The sequence below is a fragment of the Perna viridis genome, chromosome 2, assembly GCF_037379345.1.
Source record: "Perna viridis isolate PV_CMFRI_1.1 ecotype Kerala chromosome 2, ASM3737934v1, whole genome shotgun sequence".
NCBI lineage: Eukaryota > Metazoa > Mollusca > Bivalvia > Mytilida > Mytilidae > Perna > Perna viridis.
In genome coordinates this window covers 55,905,030-55,932,099 of record NC_142446.1, presented here as the reverse complement: position 1 = coordinate 55,932,099, position 27,070 = coordinate 55,905,030, and the positions used below count along the sequence as shown (strand labels likewise).

At 31.5% G+C, this 27,070-nt stretch overlaps 2 protein-coding genes across 4 annotated transcripts in view; both read left to right on the top strand.

The window, feature by feature from the left end:
* Positions 1–2,837, top strand: part of LOC148626138 (uncharacterized) — a 71,376-nt gene extending 68,539 nt beyond the window's left edge. Inside the window, exon 40 of the mRNA XM_088569850.1 lies at positions 942–2,837. Coding sequence (XP_088425976.1) covers positions 942–1,199 — 258 coding nt within the window. The 3' untranslated portion in view covers positions 1,200–2,837. The remainder of the gene's footprint in view (positions 1–941) is intronic.
* Positions 2,838–4,006: 1,169 nt separating this feature from the next.
* The window catches only part of LOC148626137 (NACHT domain- and WD repeat-containing protein 1-like), a 45,293-nt gene continuing 22,229 nt past the window's right edge, over positions 4,007–27,070 (top strand). The window contains exons 1-12 of one of the 3 annotated variants that reach the window (XM_088569853.1): positions 4,007–5,307; positions 9,737–10,152; positions 12,278–12,480; positions 13,409–13,524; positions 14,966–15,177; positions 16,162–16,290; positions 17,089–17,217; positions 18,121–18,132; positions 20,388–20,596; positions 21,466–21,608; positions 22,332–22,434; positions 23,641–23,658. In XM_088569853.1, the coding sequence (XP_088425979.1) occupies positions 5,258–5,307; positions 9,737–10,152; positions 12,278–12,480; positions 13,409–13,524; positions 14,966–15,177; positions 16,162–16,290; positions 17,089–17,217; positions 18,121–18,132; positions 20,388–20,596; positions 21,466–21,608; positions 22,332–22,434; positions 23,641–23,658 (1,740 nt within the window). In that variant the 5' untranslated portion in view covers positions 4,007–5,257. The remainder of the gene's footprint in view (positions 5,308–9,736; positions 10,153–12,277; positions 12,481–13,408; positions 13,525–14,965; positions 15,178–16,161; positions 16,291–17,088; positions 17,218–18,120; positions 18,133–20,387; positions 20,597–21,465; positions 21,609–22,331; positions 22,435–23,640; positions 23,659–27,070) is intronic. The other 2 variants (XM_088569854.1, XM_088569855.1) reach the window with 2 other exon arrangements.

Below are 27,070 nucleotides of genomic sequence, written 5' to 3'. Positions count from 1 at the left end.
TCAGGGGTGTGTTTGTATCATATACAATTTCACTAAAGCCTATCATGCTTTCATTTGAAACAGAATAAAACCAGTCCAAGTTACGTTGATACTTACATGAGGTTGATATAAATGCTTAATATAAACGTGCCAATGATTTTTAAGAGTTGTGTCCCGTAACCCAGGTCTACCTCCTTCAGGCTATTAAAGTAGTTCATAACTAGTATTTCTAGTTGATAGATTTTCCTAATTTTTGTCAAAGATGACCTTGAATGAACATACTTTAGAATTTTAATTTAAAAAACATAGGTCATCAAACTGTATTTTGAGATGATTTAGCCAAAAAAGCTTTTTTTACAGCATTTTATATAGATTCTGAAGGGAGTTTTCAATATTTCGCAAACTACTAAAATACTGATAGATAGAATTTTATTATAAACTTATATAAAGAAAACTGAACTGACATTCATCCATATTTCAAAAAGAAAATTGGGAGTCACTAAACATTTTTTCTTGTGATATAAAAAAAAATTCCCATCCCATTTCTATAAAACATTTTCCCACCAATTATCTCCCCTTGAAAGAGGCTTTTTTACAAATAATGTTTGTAATATTACCATACTAATTTTTATGTCAAAAGTTCTTTTAAAATGATTCAAAAATATTATTTTTAAATCATTTCAAACAAGATCAATGGTAGGGGACACAACTCTTACAAATCATTGGAATGTTTTTATTCAGCATTTTATATCAATCTCATGTAAGCATCAAAGTAACTTGAACTGATTTTATTCTGCTTCAAATGAAAGCTTGATAGGCTTTGGTGAAACTGAAAATAATACAAACATATCACTGATTTTAAGAATTATTTCCCTTACCCTACGTCTGATTCCTTAAGTAAATTCCTGAAGACTGATTTAACATATTTTATTTTCTTAATGTGTGTTTGTTTTTATTTACAGCACACTGGAGCAGGTCCCAGTGGAGGTGGACAGTCTTTGTCTAGCCCAGGAAGTTGTTTAGAAGATTTCCGAGCTACACCATTTATAGAATGTAATGGTGATGGAGGAAATTGTCACTTCTATTCTAACAAATACAGCTTCTGGCTCACAACAATAGATAGAAATTCACAATTTTCTAATCCCATACCACAAACTTTGAAGGCTGGCAATCTCCGTGATCGTGTTAGTAGATGTCAAGTTTGTACCAAAAATGTTTAAATATTTGTCTTTCTCACATGACTTTTTTATAATGATAGCTACATTTGTGAGTGATTGTGAAATTGTTCTTTGTGTGAATGGCAATGACCATATGTGCCTTAATGACGTCAACAGATTTATATTATGCTATGTAATAGTTCATTGTAGTTCAATATGCTCAATATTTTACTTTTTGTCTTTTCTGTTCTATGTATTTTTTTTTAATATATATTTCTCAGTGATTTTTTCACTGTGAGCCCAGGTATCAATACTCAGCCATTTCTTCCCTATGCAAGATCTGTATTTTAAATGTAGCTTTGTAGGTTTCTTTGAATTTTTGTGTACATATTTTGCAATGTTCATTCTTGATCATTTTTGCTAATGTTTTAATGACAGAGGCATATGTGTTATGCATTAGTAGTATATTACATATTAAATGTTATTTTTTATTAAGGGTTGTACTTATTTTCAAAGCTAGAAAACAAAATCATTAAATCAAGATTTTTTTCTTTAAAACATTAATATTATTCACTTTCTTTCTAGCCTAACTCAGGAATTATGGAATTAATTAGGGACATAAAATAAATATTTAAAAAAAAAATCATCAAGCATATTTTTAAATGCAGTATATGTGAATTATTCCAAGGGAAATAATTAAACTGAAGACCCGGCTTCAGAGAATAAAGAGTTGTAGCCCTTTAAATTTCAAAATATTTTTGAAAATGTAAACCGGATTTTGAAATGCATTTTTTACACTTCATATTGTTTGATATAGTGGTGGTTTACTTAAGATAATAGATTAAGTTATTTAATTTTGTAGCTTTTTTTGGGTTGGTGGTAATTGTCAAAGCTTGAAATTAAATTACATGCATTATTATGATTTACTATGAAAAAAAAAGGTAATCATAAAGTATGCAATGCTCTACTGATGGTCATAGGTTGTTACAGATAGGTTGTCTTTTATGAGAATCGATTCTTCTCAATGTATCATTTTAGACGTAATTCAGATTTTAATATTACAACAAATTTGGTTCTTTTTTTTAGTACAAGTCTTTGTACTAAAGAATCAGGCAAAATGAGAAAAAAATCTGAAAACTAACCAATCTGGAAAGATTTCAATCAAATTTTTTTTTTAAATATTTGAAATGACCACAATTCAATTCATTCGTCATTGGATATCTAAGAAATTTTTCACAAGAAGGTTAGAAAATTCACATTTTTTGACGGAGTGATCTGCCCCCTGAAAAAATAATTCAATTTATTAAAATGATATGGAAAATCTTGTATTTATTCTCTGATTGTGATGATACAAATAGTCAAACTGGTGTTTCTAAATGATAGATTATTTATATCATGTTTCACACTCTGCCTGATTCTTACAAAGACTGAAACTTAAGTAATTACTTTTATGGTTCATTCTGTAGGAGATGTATCATGACATATATTGTTGCTCATCGGATACAAAATGCTCAGTATACCCAGTATTACATAGATCTTTAAATATGTTTTAAAGGAGCTATTCTCAGCACTAAATTTTGAAGTATTGTTTAAGCAACAACATTTTTGGTACTTTAGAAATGATCTAAAAACTGTGTTGTTAAATTATGTATTCTTTCTGATAATTCATGTTGCTGAATAAAATTCTTCTTTTTTATCGGAGATTCAGTTTAATTATTTCATTATACTTCTGATGCATACAACTATAGTCACAATAAGTAAAAAAAATATCATTCTAAACTTCCCAAACTTAGTAGTTTTGAAAATGTCAAAGTTACTGTTGAAAATCTAATGCTATTTTTGTAATAATGAATGCAGAATACATTTGTGTCTAGCAATTGTGGAAAACAATGACACAAGTTCTTAACCTCATTCAAAAAGAATGAAAATAGTAAAACAGACATAAGATTGTTTTCAGGGTTGAGATCTGCTTTTAATGTTTATGGAGAAAAAAAAATATTTGTTGCACCATGCTTCAAAAATATAGTAACAGCAATCTATGACCAGGCATCATTTGATACACATCTCTAAAACATTGTATACACTTCTACAGATAGACCAATAATAACACATTTTTTACAGATACTGTGTTAATCAAACATACTTATAAATACTATGTCACAGGTACTGTGTCAATCATACATACATGTAAATACAATGTCACAAGTCCTGTAGCAATCCTACATACATATAAATACAATGTCAAAGGTACCTTGTCGATCATACATAAATGCAAATACAATATCACAGGTCCCTAGTTAATCATACATACATGTAAATACAAAGTCACAAGTCCTGTAGCAATCCTACATACATGTAAATACAATGTCACAAGTACCTTGTCAATCATACAAAGTCATGGGTCTTAAGCCAATCATACATACATGTAAATACAATGTCACAGGTCATGTGTCAATCATACATATTTGTAAATACAATATCACAAGTCCTGTAGCAATCCTACATACATGTAAATACAATGTCACAGGTCCCTTGTCAATCATACTTACATGCAAATACAATGTCACAAGTACCTTGTCAATCATACAAAGTCACGGGTCTTAAGCCAATCATACATACATGTAAATACAATGTCACAGGTCATGTATCAATCATTCATACATGTAAATACAATGTCAAAGGTACCTTGTCAATCATACAAAGTCACAGGTCATGTGCCAATCATACATACTTTATAAAATTATATAAAAAGGTTTCAAAACACAAAAGGAAGTTTAGTATTTATTTTGGGGGGTTATGGTCCCAGCTATTTTAGAGGTTTTAGGGGTAATTTTGTAGCACCCCCCCCCCCAAAAAAAAAAAAAATAAAACCAAAAACAAGCATTTCATGAAATAAATTTACATATAACTACATGACCTAAGTATAAGCATGTGGATCTCTATGAATGTACCAAAAATGTTTTCAATCACAAAGGGAATACTGGAATTGATTTGAGGGTAATAAAACTTGAGGAATAATTTAAGGGACCAGAAAGGGTCAGAAACAGCATATTAATTCCTGATGTCCTGACAAAGACTTTCACTTAAGGTGTGTGGATCTCTATGAAATATACCATTCTTAGGTTCCATATGAGAAAGGGTTTGATTTTTGGGGTTGTGTCTTGAACTTTAGGAATAATTAAGGGGTCACTTTGATTCTGGTCAATCTTATTCTGTGTCAAACATTTAATTGCAATTCAAATTATTCAAATATGTCTCAAGCTTTGAATTGTGTGTCCTTGTCTAAAATGTTCAGGATATGACCTCTGATACTCATCTCAAATAAGTGTCAGTCCCTGTAAGAATCAGGCAGTAAGGTGAAACATGTTATGAAAAAAAAAACATCATTTTGATAGTGTAATTTGACTATTGGCACCATCAGAATAAAGGAAAACAGACAAGATTTTCCATATCATGCTGGACCATTGAGTTACAATTTCATTGAAATGCAATGAAAATGAACATTTCAAGGGCAGATAACTCAGTCAAAAACCTCTATTTTCTAATTTTCCATTGAAAAAATTCTGAGCAAAGCCAGTGATGCAGAGATCAAATAATAGTCTTTTCAAATACAGAAAGCATCCATGAGTTAAATTATATTGTCAGATCGGTGGGTTTTTTGTAATGCATATTTTCCCATTTTCTGATTTTTTCCATTTTGCCTGATTCTTACAAGCACTTAAACTCATGTTCTTTCAAAGTTGGTTCACTTTTTGGACAAGGCAAAATTTGTTTTGATATTATAATCTTTTCAAAATATATTGAAGCATTTCGTGAACCATAAACATGAGTGCAAATATGTTATTTTTAAATTGACAACATTTCAAACACAATACCTGCATGGACGATTTGGGAGTAAAATAGATATCACCACAATCTAGCCATAATGTAATTCCTAGGATTTTATTAATTTAATGTTTAACGATATATTCTCTTTAAATATTCTATTACTTTCCAATAAATGAAATTCCCGAGGCGATATATATATTGGATTCATTCACCCGGAAACAACATACATATTGACAGTTCAGTATCATGTTGGTCGACTTCCCGTAATTGTTCATCAGGGTTCCTCTCTGGATATGGGATCTGGGAGTTCTAAGGCACCCAGCTCAGCAGCAACATCCCAGCGGTAAGTCACATTAGTTACCGAATGACGATCAAAGAAAGATCAATGAATCGGTGTATTACCGTTGTTTATACATGCGCAGGTAACTATGTTCATTCTTGATATGTAACATGGATTAAATGACACATGCTCCCTTTAAATGTACGACGAAAGTCAAAATTAGAAAGATAATTGTTGAGCTCCACCGTTTACATTCAATGTACCCATTTGAAGATGCCCTGTCTCGGAAGAGTTCGGAGAAATTATATTTCAACTATGAACTACTAAAATCAGCACTAAATTGATAAGCCTGATGCTGATTTTTAAATCAATCTGGGCATAGATCTTGGATACAGATAATTCAGAAGACAATTCTTTAAATTGCAAGAGAAAGTATATAAATATTCAATAATAAATATATTTAGGGTCTTATTACTAGCTATCATATGCATGTATATTTGAATATTTCTAAATTTGTTTTTTGTTTTGTTTTTGTTTTGTTTTTTGTTTATTTGTTGGTTTTTTTTTTGTGCACCTTAATTTTTATTTCATGAAGTCACTACAGTTGAAGTTATTTTTATATTGAATTTATTGTCTGTTAACACTGTGTTGACCAGAAGTTTTCAGTCTTGTGATGGGTCATCATATTATGTACCTGTAGATGTAGAATTCTCTAAATGTTCCAATTCATTTAAAAAAGCGACATCTTTTTCTCTCAGAATTTCAAGAGGAATAAATAAAGAAGTAGTCTTGAGAAATTTTTTAAGTGATTTTTTTGTTATTGGATTGGACATGCCTGGTTTTTAGAAATAGATGTATCTAAACACAAATGTGCCCAGTAAATCATGAGCTCTTAACAGATAAGTCACAATCGGAACTACTAGGCCATTTCAGCTACACTAAAAAATAAATATTGTGTGTAAATAGAAAGGCTGAGGAGTTCTGATTGAAGTACCTGTAAGTCACTGGCTCCAGCTATGTATTACCCTACCGATGGATCTGGTCCTTGGTCCCAGTTTTTAGTGGAGTCTGAGTTGCTCATTTAATTTTGTTACTTTGTATGTATTATTATAGTTACTTCATGTTCTTTGTTGTGTTTGTCTGTTTTCCATGTCTGGTCTTTGTCCCTGGATTACATTCTTTTGATTTCCGCTGGAATCTTGGTTCCCTTGATTATGGTACTCTTTCAATGGGGAGTTTGTATGATAATCAAGTACATGACAGTTATGTAATATAGCTGTCTACATTTTCATGGTCCATGCAAGTTTTAAGAAACACAACTGTGCCAAATTACTTTGGAAACATGAACACCAAAGGATAAGGGGCTCTTCAACCATTTAATCGAACTCCTGCTGCAAGGTAAACACTGCTGGACATTCTTGTTTGTAAAACAAATTCTTAAAGGAGATTGGGTCAACTACAAGTCTTCTCCATTTTACTCCTTCTTTTGCTTCTTTGGCTGCTTCAGTCCATGATTAAAAACGAAGATCTTTTCTTTCTCTGTGTGACTCATTTATTTTTCATTTTTTTGGTTGTTGATAGGTCATTAATTCTACATGAAGGTTTCTTCTTTGAGAAAGGTTTTGACACATTAATATTATGACTAAGAAAGGTAAATCTTTAATGCTGTAAATATACATTGTACTAATAGCTACCGGTATATATGTTTTTTTTTTTTTTTCAAATTCATAGTATCGGTATACAAATGATAGGGTATTTAAACCTTTAATTGCTCATCCGTTCCAATTAATACCTCCAGAATAATACAAGTACATAAATGAGTACAATTATATACATGTATTTTATCCTGCATTAACCACAAACGGTTGCATGCACTTACATGTACATATATATTGGTACTCACAACTGATATGTCATTATTTGAGGATCAAGGTAAACGCTTCCATTACGACTTTTATAATTGTACCCATATAGCATAATAAAATTAAAGTGATAATCATGTTAATGCTTGGCAAGTACCCAAGCTGAACTCCAAATAGAAAGAACTTCAAATCAGTTTTTCATATACAAAAAATGAATATTTTGATACTTTTGAACTGTATTAAAGTTAATTTTTGGATTATGAAGCTTATGCCAGTCGTTGCATATTTAGTTAACACCACATTTGCTTCCATACTCAGTTAAGTCATAAATAAGATAAACACAACCATGAGTTTATTTAAGCAGCACTCCAGCTAAAAATCATGCAAAATGTGATACATGTACATGGTTGGAAAGCCTACATATTTTTATTTTTGATATTTTATTTAAACTGTTATACCGTGGTAAACAGAAATTATAGGGCAACATGTGGCTTTTCATTGAAACCTTGGTCTTGAAGATGTAAATTATATAGAAAGTATTATAGAATTCAAAACTCTGTAAATGGCACTGAAATACAATTGAAACTATTGGCTTTTCCATGTGAATCACATTAGAATGAATAATTATACATTTCATCATATAGACCCATAAAGCAACTCTAATAACAAAAAGAAGTATGTAGCCTTTTTTGGGTGTACCACACAATTTACAATTTTTGCATGATTCTTAACAAAGACTGCTACTTAAATCCCAAGGTTAGCAAAAACTTGATAACTTTGATATTTAAAAGTACTTAATGAATAAGTAAAACTTTATAGGACCAATCAAAAGAAAAATACAATTCATTTTTACATTTAAGGAGGTAGACCTAGGGTAAGGGACATAACTCATGAAATCAATTATATGTTTGTATTATATTCAATTTCACCAAAGCCTCTCAAGCTTTCATTTGAAGCAGAATTAAATGAATCCAAGTTAATTAGATGCTTACATAAGATTGACGTAAAATGCTTAATACTAACATTCCAATGATTTTAAGAGTTGTGTCCCTTTCCCTAGGTCTACCTCCTTAAGATGGTGCCCAGGCAAAAACCAGGCAGTGGGTGGAACATGACAAATTTTGTTTTCAAAACTTTTTCCCACTTTTCATATCACAAATGCATCCTTCCTCAAACTTGAATGTTGGTTTTGGATTAACTGCAAGGATTAAAAAGAAATAAATTACATAGAAAGCATTGAAATTCATTAAAAAAAAGGGAGATAACTCTTTAATTTTGAGCTAAATTTTATTGCTTTGTAGGGAACTTTACATTACACTACCAGGAATTTTACTACATATTTCTTGTACTTTTAATGCCAATATAAATTCAATATGTTTCTTTTGCACAACAATTCAGTAATGTATTATCTACTACTATTCCAGTACTGAAATTTTCAGTTAATTTTCAGTACTGAAAAATTAAGTCTTTTTTCAGCACTGTTTTGATCAGTATTTTATAGTAACAGTTAATACGTAGAGCATGTAATATTTTTTGTAACATTTCACCAAAAATGTCTGTTTGAAAAAGAATTTTTTGTAAGCCTTTTTTGTTGAAATTGATGTTTTATTGTGTTGGATATGTTATTCTTAATGTATCTGAAACAGCTTTTGCTTTTGGGTCACAACTATTTTACTTTTTTCCATGCTAATAATGAATTGTTCCTACTTAGCCAAGGATGTATACCCTAAAAGTGCACCTGGTCCATGCTCCCAATTTTTAGTGGAGTCTGAGTTTCTCATTTACTTTTGTTGCTTTGTAAGTATTATTTTTGTTACATTATGTATTTTGTTGTGTAGGTTTGTTTTCCATGTCTGTTTTTTCTACAGAAATACATTCATTTGATTTTCGCTAGAATCTTGGCTGCCTTGATTCATTGGTTAGTCTTTCTAATTGTTCTTTTAAAATACCAAATACATCTATTTATTGTGAAGGTATTAATTTTAGAGAATTTCAATGATACTGTTATGACTCAGCAATTCTACAAGATATAGTAGGTTGATAATTTCTTTACACTTTATGTATGTAAAAAAAAAAAAAAATGTGCTATTCCTGGTAGTGTAAAATCATTTTGTGAGCCATCCATTGTCTATTTAAAACAAACTTCATATTTTTTTACATATATATGGTATAAAGATTACATTGGAACAAAAATTCAGTGGGATTGAGAAGTTTTTTTTATATTTTTTTGGTTAATAATTTTTTTGCTTCATGTCAATGAATGCGTTATTCTTATTGATTAAAACATGATCATATAAAAAGTTTAAGTTTCAAAGAAAAATGTTTACATCTCTACCTTGCCTTTCAGGTGGACTATGTTGGTGGGTTACGTCCCTTTGAAAAACTTGCTTAAAATGGCTTGCATTCTGTAAATATGAAAAAGGACTACATTTTGTATTGCAATATTTTGACTGGTTGGTTGCTCCAAAAAATTTTAATGGACCTCAATATGCTTTATCCAGATAATTTTCTGGGGTGGCCAGCCAGTCCATATATTGCCATTTGCTCTTCAGCATCATGAACTATTTGTTAATTAATAAATAGATGTGTATAAAGTTGTTAATAATCTTTCTTCTAATTTTATATTATAGAACTGAAAACAAGAGGCAAACTCCAAAGACTGAAACAAATACTGGTCCAAGTAAAAATATCAATCCTGCACAGAATGGAACTACCAATAATGGAGGACATAAGCCACCAACCAAACCTAATAATGGAGGATATGAGCCACCAACCAAACCCAATAATGTTTATTCAGTAGATCGAAATAATCAATTGGGAGTTTCAAGAGAAAAGACCAACTTTGAACTTGCTAGGAAGAGGATTTCATCAGCAGTCAGCAGGAAAGCCAATGTCCAGAAAAAATTCACAAGGGGGTTCAGCAGGGCTAAACTGCAAGCCAGAAAAGACAAAGTCACAAGTGATCCTTTATTATTAGGAGACTTAAGTCAAAATTTTCCACCAACAACCAAGATTGTTAGAATCTTCACCAGTAGTACTTTTACAGGTCTGTTATAATAAATGATATGACCCTGTTATGATGAATGTTATGAACCAAGACCTTTCATTTACCTTGTTCAGGAGTTTCATAAGGGAATGCTTATGATCTCTTGCCATCCCCATGCATAAAAAAAACAGTAGCTAAGCTAAATTTTTAGTGAGGCAAATCTAATAGCAAGGGTCTGAGGGCCACTCATATGACTCAAGAAAGGGGTAAAGTTACTATTAATAATTTTAGGCCTACTAAGTTTTTATACACCCGTCTAAGATGGGATGTATTATGGTGTATTGTTGTCCGTCTGTCCATCATCAACACTTCCAACAATAACTCAAAAACACTTTCACCAACCTATATGAAACTTTGGTGAATTGTTCATATCTTTTGACAAAAGCTTCCTTTCAATTTTTTTAAATTTCAGGTTTTTTCGTTTCTGTATCATGAATTTTTATACTTAAAAAAAGGGGGATTTTCAAGTTTTGCACAATTACTCAAAAACACTTTCACTAACTTTTATGAAACTTTGGTGAATTGTTCATATCTATTGAAGTAAGCTCCCTACTGATTGTATAAATGTCAAATTTTCCATGTTATGAAGTTATACTCTTTAAAAAAGGCAGAAACGACCAAGGTAATTTATTTATTGCAAAATCGGTGAAAACGGACCATTTTTTCTGATGATCGACTAATAAATATAAAAGGTACTTGGTAACCTTGTCAGAAAAGTGTGTTTTGAACAAGATAGAAATGTATGGTCAAAAAATCAAGACAACAAACTTAGTTAAACTTGAGGTAGCCTTGATAGTGCCAAATTTTTTGTGCATTTTTAATTTACTTTTTTTTTTGGGGGGGGGGGGGGCAGGGTATTTGACAGGGCTCACAGTATTTCTAGTTCATAAATTCATTAAAAGCATAAGGACAAGTTAAAAGGGCAACGGGCATATCATGCGCTTAAGCACAGCTTTTTATTACTTACTGTTTGAAATTTTGTATTTGCCTATTTTAAAGCTAAAAATAATATCTAAATGCTAATATACAGAAAATACAAGCTGTTGTGTAATAATTTAGTCACAAGGAGGAAACAAAACTGCTTCTACACGGTTTCTATAGAATTTTCACAAAAATGAGAGTATGAGAGCTAATTTTTAAATCCAAAAAGAGAGCACAAGCTATGAACAACAAAATCTTTTGTCAGGAGTAGTGATGGTATGGAAGGCTATTTTTGTATATATATGAAAGAGTTCGACAAATGCGTTCTATATTTTCTACATAAAAATGTCTCATAAAGTAATCTGATTTAACACAATGGGGCTAAATTTTCTAATTTTGCTTTATTTTCATCTACAATGAGATTTTGATTTTAACAAATGCACATATTCGACTAGAGAATTATGCCTTTACCAAATTTATTTGAAACGCTCTAGATTTTTTACCCGATTTTGATATTTTCTGAGCATGCTTCTTTTGTAGTACATGTTAAATAGTACAAACCCATGCATTTAAGCAATCATGGACTTCTTTACAAATAATTTAAGATATTGCTTTTTGTGAACTTTTGTAGTATATGGTGCATAACTGCCCAAAAATATCAACTTTGTTGTTTTAACATAAACATTGTTCATAACATATAAATATTAGGAAAAAGAATTGCTTTTTGTATAAGTTCATTGTTATGCCACAATTACTTGCACTTTAACCAAAACTGCTGGGAATTGTAAATTTTGTTGTTTTTTCAAATATATTTGCATCCAGAAATTTATGTCCACCCCCCAAAAGAACAAGGTATTATTTTCACATGTGATAAATTACATTGTATGTAATTATGAATGTATTAACTAAACATGAAGTTGTTTCTTAAGTGTAAACATCATTTCTTTGCCAAAAATATGACAGGAAAAGTGACCAAAAAGTACAAAATTGACTGAATTTTTTCATTTTATCAAACCAAATTAAGTACATGTAACTCTTTTGTCCTTTTTATAATGCAAGAATAATTCTTTATATTTTCTCATTTGTTATGGGTTCAAGTCTCTAAATTTACAAATGAATCTTTCAACACTTTATAATTAATTTTCAGTTGTAATTTGGGCCAATGAGAGCCTTCATTGACCCTTCTCTTTTATGATAATTTCAGATACAAAGTATGAGAGAAACTCATGGATGGTGAATTCCTATCCCAGGATTCAGAGCTTTTGTCGTGACCATGGTTACGAGTTTCAGGTTGTTGACATGAGGTGGGGTGTGAGAGATGATGCAGCAGACGACCATAGTGCTGTAGATCTTTGTCTTAGAGAACTTGAACAGTGCCAAAAGTTGTCAACAGGGCCAAATTTTGTTGTAAGACATTTATAGGATAAAAAATTAGAGAATATTAAATGCAAGTGTGCAGCTTAAGCTAATTTGTATGCATTCTTTACCTGAGTGGTTATATGTAAGTAATTTACAGTGTTAGATTGATAATTTGATTTATTATGAAGATTCATGAAGATCTTGTTCATTTTTTGAAGGTAATCTGAAGATTTACTAAAACATTACTGCATACTTTTTCATTCAAAAATTAAATGTCCAGAATCATTTGATATTTAAGTAAAATGTGATTCATGGTTGGAAAGCCTACATATTTGAATTTTTGAAATTTTGTTTGAAATATTGTAGTAAACAGAAACTAACAAGTGGCTTTTCATATTAACCTTGTTCATAGGAGATAAAAATTGTATAGAATGTACTGTAGAATTCAAAATTAAGGGAGATAATTGTGTAAATGACACTAAAATACAATAGAAACTGTTAAAATTTCCATGTGCATTATTTCCTAAGAGCAGACAGATTGGAATTAATAATTACATATTTCAACAAAAAAAACAAATATGTAGACTTTTTTGAGGTGTATCACATTTTACAGATTTTGCATGATTCTTACAAAGACTGCTACTTAAAAACTAGAAGTCTGTCGTCCTGTTTACATAATTGAAGGTCTCTATTTCATATGTCACCTTCTGTCTATTTTTAACCACTTAAAACAACTGTCTAATATTAAACTTTGGATCATGAGGTTTAGCACACTATAAAACCTGGTTTTACCCACCATTTCTGTCAGGACTATTACAATTGTTTCCAATTTTGTAATTTTCGCCTTGACATTTATATTTGTTGAACAGACTTTCTTTCTTGCCTGGACTTTTTGTCTGTCAGTTCAGTAATTTTGTTATTACCTTTATGCTTTAGTTTCATCAATAACAAGTCATTATTAATTTCCTTGTTTCAGTCCTTGTTGTCTCATAAATATGGATACAGAAATTTACTGAAGCAGATTGAAGCCAAAGAATTTGAACAACTCCTACAGGCAGTAGAATCTCAAGAGGATAAGAACTTGTTGACAAAGTAAGCTTAAAGTGCTTATTGACAATTAAGATATCAGATTTGAACTATGTATTGGAAAATTAGTAAATTCATTAATCAAGTCCTGTTTTATTTGTCCCTTGTTGACATTCCCATAGGGGACTTTACATTTGTACTTCCATAAGCAGATCTAAAGGTGGGGTCCCTTATGCTTGAAAATTTTGTTTGACTATATGGAAAATCACTGTAGTGGATCCCTCTTAGGCCAATCAGCAGCCCCCTTGTTGAAGTAATGGTTCTGCCATTGACTCTTGTCACATGTGTTTCTTTTTTTTCTAAGCTTGCTGACTTTAAGATGATATTTTTGTATATTAATGTATTTTGTTTGGTAACAGAAAAGTTTTCATTTGTATTGGTAATTAGTTTTTTTAAATAAATAGGTAGAGAACAACCTCCGTCTCATTTATTGGTGAGGTTCATGCAGCTCTCTGTAAGAATCAGGCAGTGTGTGAAATATTGTATGAAAACCCCTATCATATTGAAAATATAATTTTACTATCTGCACCATCAGAATCAAGGAAAAAAAAAAGACAAGAATTTCTACATTATTTGGGTAAATTGAGTTATAATTTCATTGGAATGCACTGAAAATGAAATTTTCAAGGGCAGATAACTCTGTCAAAAACATCATTTTTCTGATGCAGAGATCAAATAGTGAACTTTTAAAATAGAGACAGCATCCTTAAGTGAAAAAATATTGTTAGATCAGTGGGGTTTTGACATGCATGTTTCAGATTTTTCCCATTTTGCCTGATTCTTACAAAAACTTACACTTAATAAATTTCATGAAAAAATACTTTTTTCCTAAATTTGTTTTTCTAAATATTTGCAGATATTGAAATTTTTATTTTTTATATTAGTGAATCTCAACAGATCAAATACATGTTTGGTTTTTCATCATTGATATTAATGAAATTACAGGCGTAGCTTCTACTATTACATTAAATTTTATGAAAGTAAATACTTTATCAGAGTTTCCCTGCAGATGCTATATAATTGTCAGTATCCCAGTGGATTTTGATAGATGAAAGATCAAGTTAATAGTCGATACATTAACCAAACAATTCCTATAACTTCGAATGGGTTTGGTTTTGACAGATTTCGCTGTATATTATAAATATAAGGAATATTGATAGATATATACACTGTAGAATCTTTAAAGGTCTTATTGGAGGGGATTCCTCTCCATTTTAACATTGACTGTAAGAATACCAGGTTGGATTAGGAAATATATGAAAGGGGCCTTATGAGATTCCTATCCTGAAAAGGGGGTTGGTTCCAGACTATAATCTGGTCAATTTTTGCCCAAATTTTCAACAACATTAACAAAATTTTCCAACAAATGGTGGGGGGAGGGAGTCCAACACCCTCCCTATGGATCCCCACTTGACCAGCACATACATAAGGTATTTTTTTATTGTAGATGGTATCAGAAAGATGACAATGCAGACCCTCCTGTGTATGTATTACAGAGAATAAGTACCCGTCTTCCAGATTTTATTTCATCAGACAATGATGCCAAAATGAAAGCTAAAGAGATGTGGTGGGTAGACAGTGACAAGATGCAAGATATTCTAGCTACAACTGCTGAGAAATGTTTAGGACCAGAGAAAGCTAGGAATTATGTAGTATCAGGTAAAACTGGCATTTTTTTTTGCTACACATGGGAAAAATTGCTATATGTTTGAAAGCATATGTTAACATATGCTTAGTACCAGTATTGATGTATGTGATTTTTTTTTATCTTTAGCCAATTACAGTAAAACCTGTCTAAACCAAACCCTGAATAGTCTGAAAACCTGTATAAACCAGACATTTGTGATTGCCCCTTTATATCAGTTTAAATGTATTTTGAACCTTGGTAAAACAGACATCTGTCTAATCCATACCAATATAAAATCAAAGAGGTGTTTGGTTTACACAGGTTTCTTTTTCCAATGTCATATGTAATACATATGTGTTTGATTCAAGTACCAATCTTTATAAAAATCAGGCAGGAGGTGATTCATTCATGTCAAAAACCTACCAATTTCAGTTTTTTTTCTTGTTCAGAAATTGTTAAAGAACACATAACCAGTCCTAGTTTTTCATTTGGTTGTTGCCATTTTGAGATAGAATCTATAAAGATTGTACATAAAATTGGCACTTTGCAAGAGTTATCATTCTGATTCAGTTTGATTTGGTCAATTTTAGCTGGAGGTTAAAGTGAACTTTTCTCAAAAGTACAGATCTAAATACAGAAAGAACTATTGTCACATGAAAATATAGCACATGTAGACCAAAAAACATTGTCTGATTCATGGGTTTTTCTACACCATGAGTCACCTTACCATAGCCAGTGTCTGAATTTTATATGGATGGGTACTTAAGAAACATACATGTTACCAAATGATAATATAACATATTTAATTCATGATATTTTTTTCTGTCCTATGATTCTTGGTTGATCTTGAGCATATGAAAAACACATGTTAAACATGTGTTTATCATATGCTTTTAAAAAGGATGAAAAATATGGATGTAGATTTAAAGGCTGTTTAAATTATTGTTTCTGACTGAAAAAAAAACTCAGTAAGTTTACATAAATACAATTTTTTGTGTATTTCCAATTTATTTCAGTCACTGAGAGAGAAGTACAAATGGGTGTTTTAGACATAAAAAATCCGGAGAAATATTGTATTTGGTTCAGGAGAAATTTAAAAAGAATTGAAGAGGACACACCGTCCAAACCATTGTCTAGATATATTGGTAAGATAATTGTAAGGCTCACTTACACAGCCAAATGTGCCACATATGAGAATCATATGGTGCTCAATTCTCATATGTCAATTTTGGCTGGAAACATATGATAATCATAGGTTTGTGAGAAACATGATTATCATATGGTGCTCGATTTATATGATAAACATATGATGCAAAGAATATGATTCTCATGTATGGTACATTTGTCTGTGTAAAACAATGGCATATCTAGGGGGAGGGTTCTTAGAATTGGAAATCCATCCTTTTGTTGGAAAATATTTCTTTGAATGTGCAAAGTTTGGGCAAAAATTAACAAATAATAATCTGAAACCCCTTTTTTAAAATTTTTGTGTTGGGACAAAATTTCTAGATCCGCCCCTGCTGAATATGCTGATTTATCATGTACAGTAAGCAACTTATTATGTCCCCCAGCTCAAGTGGTCAGAACAGACTTAGCAATGGAATGTGTTTGCCTGTCTCTCTGTCTGTCGCTCTGTATGCAACTCTTTTGAGACTGATTATTTGGCTTTGTTGAAATTTCGTATGGGGGTTCAACACCATACTTATTTGATAGTATTACAGTAGGTGTAAAAGGCCTTGGAGAAAATTCTGAAATGGTCCAACTGCTAGAGTAATAATGATGACAATTTATCCATACTAAGAAGTAATATTAAAACACATAGATATATAAATAACCAACATTTCTTGGTTTTAGTATGCTTTATAGCAACTTATGAATATGACAGTACTATGTCATGGTTACTTGATTAATGACTTACTACCATTTTTTTTATTGTTTTTAAGATTGCCTTGGTGATGAAGACAAGTGGAAGAAATCTCGTCAACTTTTGTCTGAGTTGAAAGATGGAAGGATGGCAAAAATTCTTCCATCAAAAAGTATAGTGCCTTATAACATCAAATGGATTCCAGGAGGTAAATAATGATGCTAATTGAATTTTTAGGCATTTAAGTGTTGGAATCAGTAAGAATCAGGCAAAATTGAATAAAAAATGTTAGTGGATACAAAAATGCAAGCAATAGAATGGTAGGACAGAAGTGAGTTATCTCCCTTTGATGATGAAATTGCAATGCATTTCATATAATTTATACCTCAAATTACTGACACTTAAAACGAATTGAATGCCATTTCAGATAAAATTTTGAAAAAGACTTGTGTGTTCTCTTTTCACCATGATTCACCCACTGCCAGACTCTTACAGAGAACAGCACTTAAAAAATTGTATATAATAAAGTGACAGACTGAGTCTTCAAACACTTAACTACAAGTGATGATGCAGAATTTTTTACTGGTAATTTTGGTCCACAATTGTTTTTTTAAAAAAGATTATTAACAACAATGTTGGATACCAAGTGATTGCAATAGTTTACATGACCCTTTGGGCCAGGTGAGCTAAAAAGATGAAAATGTTTTTCAAGTGCTTTTGCATTAATTATTTCATAATTATTTGAGAGCAAGATTGTGTCCTGAAAATTAATTTGTCAATCTTAAATAACTATCTCTCATTATATCTTTTCTAAAAGCTAAATTTCAATAATTTTTCCATACCTGAATTTGAAGGGATATAATACACATTTTTATGAAGAATTTAAATGAAGTTAGCTTGAAGATTACTTTTTCGTTGCTCATTTACCTTTGTTACTTTGTATGTATTATTTTAGTTACTTTATATTCTTTGTTGTGATTGTCTGTTTTCCATGTCTGGTCTTTGTCCCTGGATTACATTTTTTTTATTTCCTCTAGAATCTTAGTTCTGTTGATTACTCTTTTATGCAGTTTATTTTGAATAAATATTGTATGCTGATTACTTTATTCAGGAAAAGCTAAAGGTAAATTTTTTTATTGTGTGAGCTAAATATGAAAGAGTGATAACCATGCACCTTGTGAAAAAAAATTTCTGGTAGCACAAATGTAAATGTACAATTTTAAGATTTAATGGTAATTATGCTGTCTTTAGAAGCTAATTTTTATTAGCCTGTTCGCCTATAAACGTCACATTAAAAAAATACTCTGTGAACATCATGATTATCTGGACTGACTTTATAATAAGCCACACTTTGTACAGTGCATATATTTTTGGGTTCCAAATGAAGGTAAGGAAGAATCATTAGATACATTTTAATGCATTTAGTGAGTACACTGAAGATTGTGAAATCGTCTTACTTGTGCCAATATATTTTTTCTGTTAATGGCACACAATTCATCAAATTCCAAACAGCTTCTGACTTTTGAAATTCACTCTAGACACTGCAGACACAGCCTTCTCAGAAAATGCAAGAGTCTTATACAGTTGAGAAAAAGTGAATGATGTTACGTGATGTTATCTCATTATCAAACAATAATTGATTTAATAATGTCCAAGAATTTCAAAAAGCCTGCCTGCAGTGTTCATAGATTAAGAAAATGTGTGCCAGTGCATGAACCTTGAGAATTCATGCGAAAGTCAAATTGATAAATACACTTGGATTCTATAGCATATATTTTTATTTGGTAAATTACTGAAAACAGATGAGGATTGACCAGTTTGCACAAATGATTGTTTGATTACTCAGAAGCACAGAAAAATAGTTGCATCTTCTCCAACTGAAATTACTCAATACTGTTCAACATTAATATGCTGTCAGCCTGTAAACTTTAGAAACAAAGGGAGATAATTTCACTCAAAATGCAAAATATATGATATTTTGCATGGGCAATATGCACTTTGCATGTCACATTACAAGCTCATACTTTATAATTGTTAAATGAAGATAAAGGCCTTGATTAAAAGTTTTCAAATTTGATATAGAAGTCATCATATAGCACATGGTTGCCGGTATTTAAGTTTTATCAAAATCTGTAACGAAAAAATAATTGAAAATTTTAGATAAAAGATAAAAAATTTCCTAAAAAGACACTAAAATTCAAATTTGATTTAGAGGTCACCATGACATATAATTCGTTTATTAATAAATAAAAAAAGTGAAGGCATGAGGGTGAGGTCCAATGTATATAGGCCCAACCTTTCTATGGTCCCTTTCATTTGCCATACTGAAAGAAAAAATAGGATTTATTTATCGTCAAGTGCTTCCAGATTTGTATGACTTTTCCACCCAAGAATAATAACAAATCACTCCAATAATTCACTCCACTACTACCAATTTTTTTCTTCAAAGTGAATTCTTCTTTAAAGTGAATTTTACCCTCTGAAATGTTCTTGAAATCTATAATCAATAATGTATTAACATTCTTCTTCAATCCTTTGCAACTGCACAATAACAAATGGTGAATCTCCACAAGTGCATAATTTGTTGCTTTTCAGATTTGTAAAGAATATTGGTAATAGATAATTACAGTTAGTAAAATAGTGAACTTCAGGGAATAGAGTTATAGGTATTTTACTCTAAGTTTGATGGAAAGTTTAAACCTACTTGATAATTGTCAAATTAACTTTTCTTCAGGAAATGGTTATTCAATCCAAGGAAAATTAACCCTATTCCTTGAAGTTAAATATATATTGCTCACAGTAATACCTTCTCATTATGATTTATCTTAAACTATTTAGATGTTTAAAGACCTTGAGCTTTTTAGTTCCTTTTTTCTGTTAAATCACACCATATCATTTTTTTTTCAAATAGCCTTGATGGCCTTGAGTGTTGAAGGTTGTGGGTTCAATCTACTGGCAGGGTCAAATGATAAACTTTAAAAACTTTTATTCACTTCTTCTCCACCAAGCACACTATATTTAAGGGGATAGAGTGAAGACTGATTGGCAGGGAGTCAGACTAATATGTCCAAGTGGACTGGCATGCCTACCTGTTGGCTTTTGCTTCTGTGAGAGAGCACTGTGAAGATCTGTTTCAGTGTTTTGAACGAGTACAAAGCAGGGTCTCGTCCTGAAATGTATAAAGTATCTGCCTTATGATGTAAAATCATATCAATCAATCAATCAATCAAATAGTAAGACGCCTAATCATTTGGTAGTTTGAAAATTGCATTACTAAATGTAAAGAAGTAAAATTCAATAAAAAAGTAACAGTTTTCATCTTATTCTAAATTGTCATTTAATTTGTCAAAAAAAAAACTGTGGAATCATTTGTTGAAGGTATCGACCCAAATGACAAGGAGCATGCAGGCTATCTTAAAGATATAACTGAGGATTTAGTGACACATTTGTGCAACATGATTGACACAGCAATTACAGAAAGAGAAAAACAGGAATCTAAAGACTCATTGCTCGAGGAGTGTAAACAACACATAGTGTTCTGTCAGAATAAATGTAATGGCTTCCAGGGCAGGGAGGATGTTCTCCAGGTATGGATTATTTATGATTTAAAACAGGTATTAAAAACTGCTTAATATTTTTATTTTTATTTAATAGATCATAAGTTTGCTCAACTGTGCACAGTGATATTTAAAAATTTTGGATGCTCAAAATTCTTGTGCAATGATTTTGAGGGGATATAGTGCAGCTAATGAGATGTCACAATAATTGATATGATATAGGAGGTTAAAATGTACCAAAATGGTGTACTTGTATGTTCTTGTCTAACTTCTCTGTATGTATTTGAGTCATACTTTCATTTTTGATTTTATCTAAAATGTATCTGATACTCTCAAAGGATTTCAGATAAAAAAAAGAACTTTTAATGGTAAAAGTTCTTCCTAATCATTCTATATTGTTAAATGCTTGTACATTTGTTGTACTCAAGCAATGCTAGATGTTGTCTGACAAGCTATTTTCTGATTTGATGGCATCCTAAAATTTTTGACTATGGAGAAATGGATAATTTCTTACTTTTTATAATATAACGAGAATAGGTATGGTGTATATGTCGAAGAGACAACAACCCCACCAGGATGAAAATGTCAGCCCAAGGCCACCCATTGGTCTTCAATGAATGAAGAGGAAACCCTCCTGCCTCAGGGAAGGCTGCATCTGGCCCCAAAACATCATTATATGCAGGTACAGCAAAAGAGTTGCCCCTATATACTCAATTAACATGAAAATAAATTAAAGATGAAAACGAAACAAGACAAACAGAGTCCAGAAGGTCCTGACTTGGGACAGGCTCAAAGATATCCCAACATTAAAGTAATTTGGCATGATGACGACCTTCCCCCTTTAAAAGGGACGTATTCATTACTTTGTTGATTATGAAACTCATTCTGAAACTTTTTAGAAAATAAAAGCCTATGTAACAGGAGATGAACTACATCCATTAGTACTCCATGGGTCATCTGGTTGTGGTAAAACATCTATCATGGCTATGGCTGCTAAACTTACCAAAACTCAGTGGAATAAGCAGGCTGCTGTCGTTTGTAGGTAAGTCATGACAATATTGATGGCTTTAAACAAGCTAGGTATAACATTGTCCATCTCTCCATCCATCCATATGCTGTTTGATAAACAAAAATCCTATTTGCACCATCAGAATAAAGGAAAACAGACATGGTTTTCCATATCATGCTGGGCAATTGAGTTACAATTTCATTGAAATGCACTGAAAAATGAACATTTCAAGGGCAGATAACTCAGTCAAAACCTTCATTTTTTTAGGATTCTGTACTGAAAAATTTCTGTGCAAAGCCAGTGATGCAGAGATCAAATAGTGGTCTTTTCAAATAGAGAAAGAATTCTTAAGTGATTTTTTATTGTCAGATCGGTGGGTTTTTGACATGCATGTTTCTGATTTTTCCCATTTGCCTGATTCTTACAAACAATTACATTGAATCATTTTAGTACTGTATTTGTCGTCATTACTTGAAACCCCCTTCTCTTTTTTTTTCATAGTATGAGACTTTTGTGATAGGGCTTATCATTACATTTGTGTTGGTAAAAAAATGATAATGTTGTTTCCTGCTACCAGCAAGAAAAAAAATGGTGTAAGTAGATAGGAAAATTATTTTATTTTTCAAAAATACTTTACATTGAGTTGTTTTGGTTTTTCAAACTTTCCAATTTCTTATTAAGTGTAACAAGCATTATTATAAAATAGAACTGTCTCAATCCGGCCATGATAAGATTCTTTTTTTTATGTTTTTACAGATTTTTGGGGACTACTCCTGACAGCTCCACAGTTGGACCTTTACTAAAAAGTTTAATATTACAAATAAGGCAGATATATGGACTTGATAAATCCATTTCAGAGGTGAGGGATATGCATTTAGTTATTCTAGGCTGCTAATCATTTAACAGCTTGTATGGGCCAATCAATTATTTCTGGTATTAAGGTCAAGCATAATTTCTCATAGGAACAGCACTTCTTGAGTTGTTGCAGATGTCAAATTATGACTTTATGGTTTTTATTTACTTTTTTTATTTCAGAGAGTTGTATTTTGTTAAACATGATTTGAATTGACAGAGTTCCTAGAAAAAAATACTTCAAAGTGCTTTAGAACAAGTTTGAATTTTTTTAAATTGGTTTTACTGCTGCCATGCAACAAAATTTTGCTGAAACTCCCCTGTCAAAATTTGGATGACTTTCAAATTTGGCTGAACCTGATGTTTTCTTTAGTGCTCATCTGATGAGATTGAGCTTAAAAGTACTGAAATACTAAGTTGTTTATGGTCTTCCTAATTGATGTGTATCTAGTTTACTTTTAAAAGAAAAATGCTTACTCTGAGTTTTAAGTTAAGCCAGTAGCCAATGATACATGTGCATATGATTTGTATCAATATGGCTAGGAGTTATCTCTCTTAATTTGATTTTTAAAAACTTCTGTTTGCGTATATTTACATAAAAGTGACTTTCAGTGGATGAAAAATATTAAATGTTTCATTTGATTATGAAATAAATCAATGCTAAGGTGATATTGTATGAAAACAATATACAATTCTAAATCTTGAAAGTTTTCATAACCTTATTTATGTACCAATCTATGTAAAATTCTGACATTTTGAATGGCGATGGTGACACATATTGTGAAAAACCCACCAAACAAACTTTTTGGGGTTACATATTCTTTGTCTTCATGTTTCAATAGTCTTTTCTGTATTTACCTGGTAGATCTGTATTTTTGAGAAAACCATACATGCATATCTCACTTAACACAACCAAATGAAGAATGATAACTCTTGCAAAATTGCCAATTTCATGAACAGTCTATATAATTTTTATCTCAAAAGTGCAATAATTGAATGAAAAACTGAGACAAGTTATGTCATCTGTGACTGTTTCTAAATGAGAAATAAAAGTGGAATAAATGAAATGTTTCATTTGATTATTAATTAGATCAACAATAAGGTTATATTGTACAATTCTAAATCTTGGATATGGTTGTTTTCTGACATGCTTGAATCACCTTCTGTGTAATTTTTATCAAGGATGCTATTAATAAACTTGAAACTTTTGAAGGAGTTAATTCAGGAGTTGGTAAAGTATAGTAGATTTATACTTTTATAGATGTTTTAAACCAAGTTTTGCCCTTTATTTTTAAAAAACTTCTTGAGTTTTTCTTTTAACATTCCTTTCTCACTAGATGTCTTCATTGAAATTTAAGGTACAGTAATTCCTGTGGAGGTACTTTTATTCAAAGGTATGAATTTTATTTATTTTTTTTTTTGTCAAAATTTTTCCTGTATGTTGTGTTTTGAACTCATTGATTTCAATGGGCCCACTAAGTCTTTAACTTTGATAACTTTAATCGTAATAATTCTTGCTATTTTCACAGTGGACAGATAACCGTGAGAAATTTGAATCATAAAATTGATTAACCTTTTTTTAAAACTTTGAAAATTGATACTTGCTTTACTTGCAAATATGTTTAGTTGACCAAATCTGCAAAAATTGGCAACCATGAAAATTAGATCGTTTATTGTGTTTTGATGAAACCATGACAACCACACAATAAGTATCAATAGTACTTCCACAGAATGCTGTATGAGGAAGTCATTTGTTTCATGGCATGAAAAACATACTAACATTTTGATGAGAATCACTTTTATATTTAACTCATGCAGTCATTTTTTTATGATGAATTTAAATCACAGAATTCATGTACTAACTCTAATGATGAATTTTTATATGATGTGAATATTGAAATTTCTTTTGAAAAAAAAATTAATTATTTTTTATTATTGATTATTGATGATATTACAATGAAACCTGCCTAAACCAAACTTGACGGATTTGTTCCGTTAAGTAGGTAGACGTAGGGTAGGGGACATAACTCTTGAAATCAGTGATATGTTTAAATCATATTCAATTTCACCAAAGCTTTCCCAGCTTTCAAGCCTTCCTTTGAAATAGAATGAAATCAGTCCAAGTTACTTTAATGCTTACATGAGATTGATGTAAAATGCCGAATACAAACATTCCAATGATTTGAATAAGTTATGTCCCTTACCCTAGGTCAACCTCCTTAAGGCAGGTATATGGTTTATACAGTTAAAAAAACATAGTTAAATTGATGGAATTTAGTTTGGGTTCTGAAGAGACAGAAGATCTCTGGTTTATACAGGTTTCTGGTTTATCCCAGGTTCATTTTAGACAAGTTTCATTGTATATGCATAGTATGCAAATTGTAATTGAGAGCTTTGTCATAGATCTAAAAAAAATTATAAAAGCATTCCATTTGAATAACAGCTTTTTTTATCCATTGCATTGATTATGTGTAAGTTAGCACAAATCAGATAAACCATACCAGGTATCACAAAACTTTATAAAAAAAAACTAAGTATAAGAATATTCTTAACTTCTATGGTGACATCAACATAAGTCCAAAACCATGAGAATATTCTCAGACTTTAGAATTTTTTATACATTTACAAAACTGCAGTCTTACAATTGTATGGAGCTTTATAAAACTTTGTATTAAGATTCCAAACCACACTCACATTCAGTTTTGGAATTATGGGCCAAAAAGGAATACAAGCATTTCAAAGAATTTAACTACATAACTCCAGTAAAGGCATTTGGATGTCTATGATATTGCTTCACACTATTCTAAACCACAATGGCCAGACTGGAATTGATTTTTGAGGTTAAGGCTTGATCTGATCAGGATAAAGGGGTCAAAAAGGAGCCAGAAATAAGCATTTTTATGGTGTCCAGACAATAACTTGACCACAAATAATTGGATCTTTAAATAAATTGTACCACAAGATGCCATACCATCTAAGAAAAGCTTGGATTAGTTTTGGGGTTATGACTGGAAGTAGTTATGAATTAAGATCTCTGAATGGGCAAGAAAATAAACATTTTCCTAATGCCCAGACAATAATTTGAGTAAAAGTGAATGGATGTCTTTTAAATTGTACTTCCCAGTGCCATACCTCAAAAGGAGGCAGGTGTTGATTTTTTGGAGTTGTGACTTGAGCCAGTTAAGAATAAGGGGCCACAAAGGGGCCAGAAGCAAACATTTTTTTCTGATTTCTGGATGATAGCTTGGGTAAATGAATGGATCTCTGTGAAATTCTACCACAAATTGACATACCCTCAAAGGAAGGCTGAGATTGATTTCTGAGGTTGTGACTTGAAGCACTTAGGAACTAGGGGTAAAAAAGAGGTCGCTTTCATTCTGGTCGAATTCTTATCCTGTGTCAAATTGTCTTCAAAACAATCAAAATTAAAAAGAGTGAATGATGAGTCCATATTTGCCCAAGTTGTTCAGGGTTGGACCTCTGTGGTTATATCAAGCTGCATCCTGCAAAGCATCTTATTATAGTTTTGTGACTCCTGGTCCTGGTGTCATTTTCACCAAAAAAAACTAGTAAGAGAAGTGTTGATCCCAAATTATGACATCACAATACAGGATAGCATTGTATTGTTATTACTTATGAATAATTTTTTTTTGTCATTTGGTGAAAATGTCTGCAGAGGAGTAAATTTTTATTTCTATGGATAGCATTGTCTAAAAAAAAAATTAGTATACTGAAGAGAACGTAGTTTAAAAATACAATTTTTTTTCCAATTTGTGTAATAATTTTACAACACAATTAAGTCATTTTTGCTGAAGGACCTTGGAAGTTTGATATATTTAGTTCATTCCAAAGACCTTGTACATTGACACAAGTGTGTGTTATTTGTAACCAACAGTTTGTTGATACAGACTTACATGCATGTTGTACATGCACATATGAAAGAGTAATCAAGGGAACCAAGGTTATAGCGGTAATCAAAAGAATGTAATCCAGGGACAAAGACCAGACATGGAAAACAGACATACACAACAAAGAACATAAAGTAACTAAAATCATACATACAAAGTAACAAAAGTAAATGAGCAGCTCAGACTCCACTAAAAACTGGGAGCATGTACCAGGTGCATTGGTAGGGTAAGCGTCCTCTGCTTTTCTAGAAACACCCGCCGAGTTGCTCATAAAAAGTCAAGTCCGGGGTAGACAAACGAGGAAAGGAAAACTATGACCCGTTGAATAAATCAGTTTTCATGGTGCTGATGGATACATCATAACGATCCACGAGTTCATGATGACGACCATAAAACTTCTGTAGTGATGACTTCAATCTTGTAGCAGCATAACCCTGTTCCAGAAGCCTATTTGTTAGAGTTCTAGTGCAATACAAAAAGTCTGCATAGTTTCGGCAAGCTCTGGCATAAGGTATGAGTTGTGGTATGAACACTCCATACGCAGGAGCCGAAGGGATGTTGCCACAGATGAAAGGAAAGTTGACAATTGTGAATGAAAAGTCATCACGTTTGTCGTAAAGTTTGGTCAATAGTTTTCCTTTACCATTGATTTCTAAGTGTAGGTCAAGATATGAGGCTGACTTCACAGTGTCTGTAGTATCCTTTATCTCAAGTTCTTTTGGGTAGATGCGATGT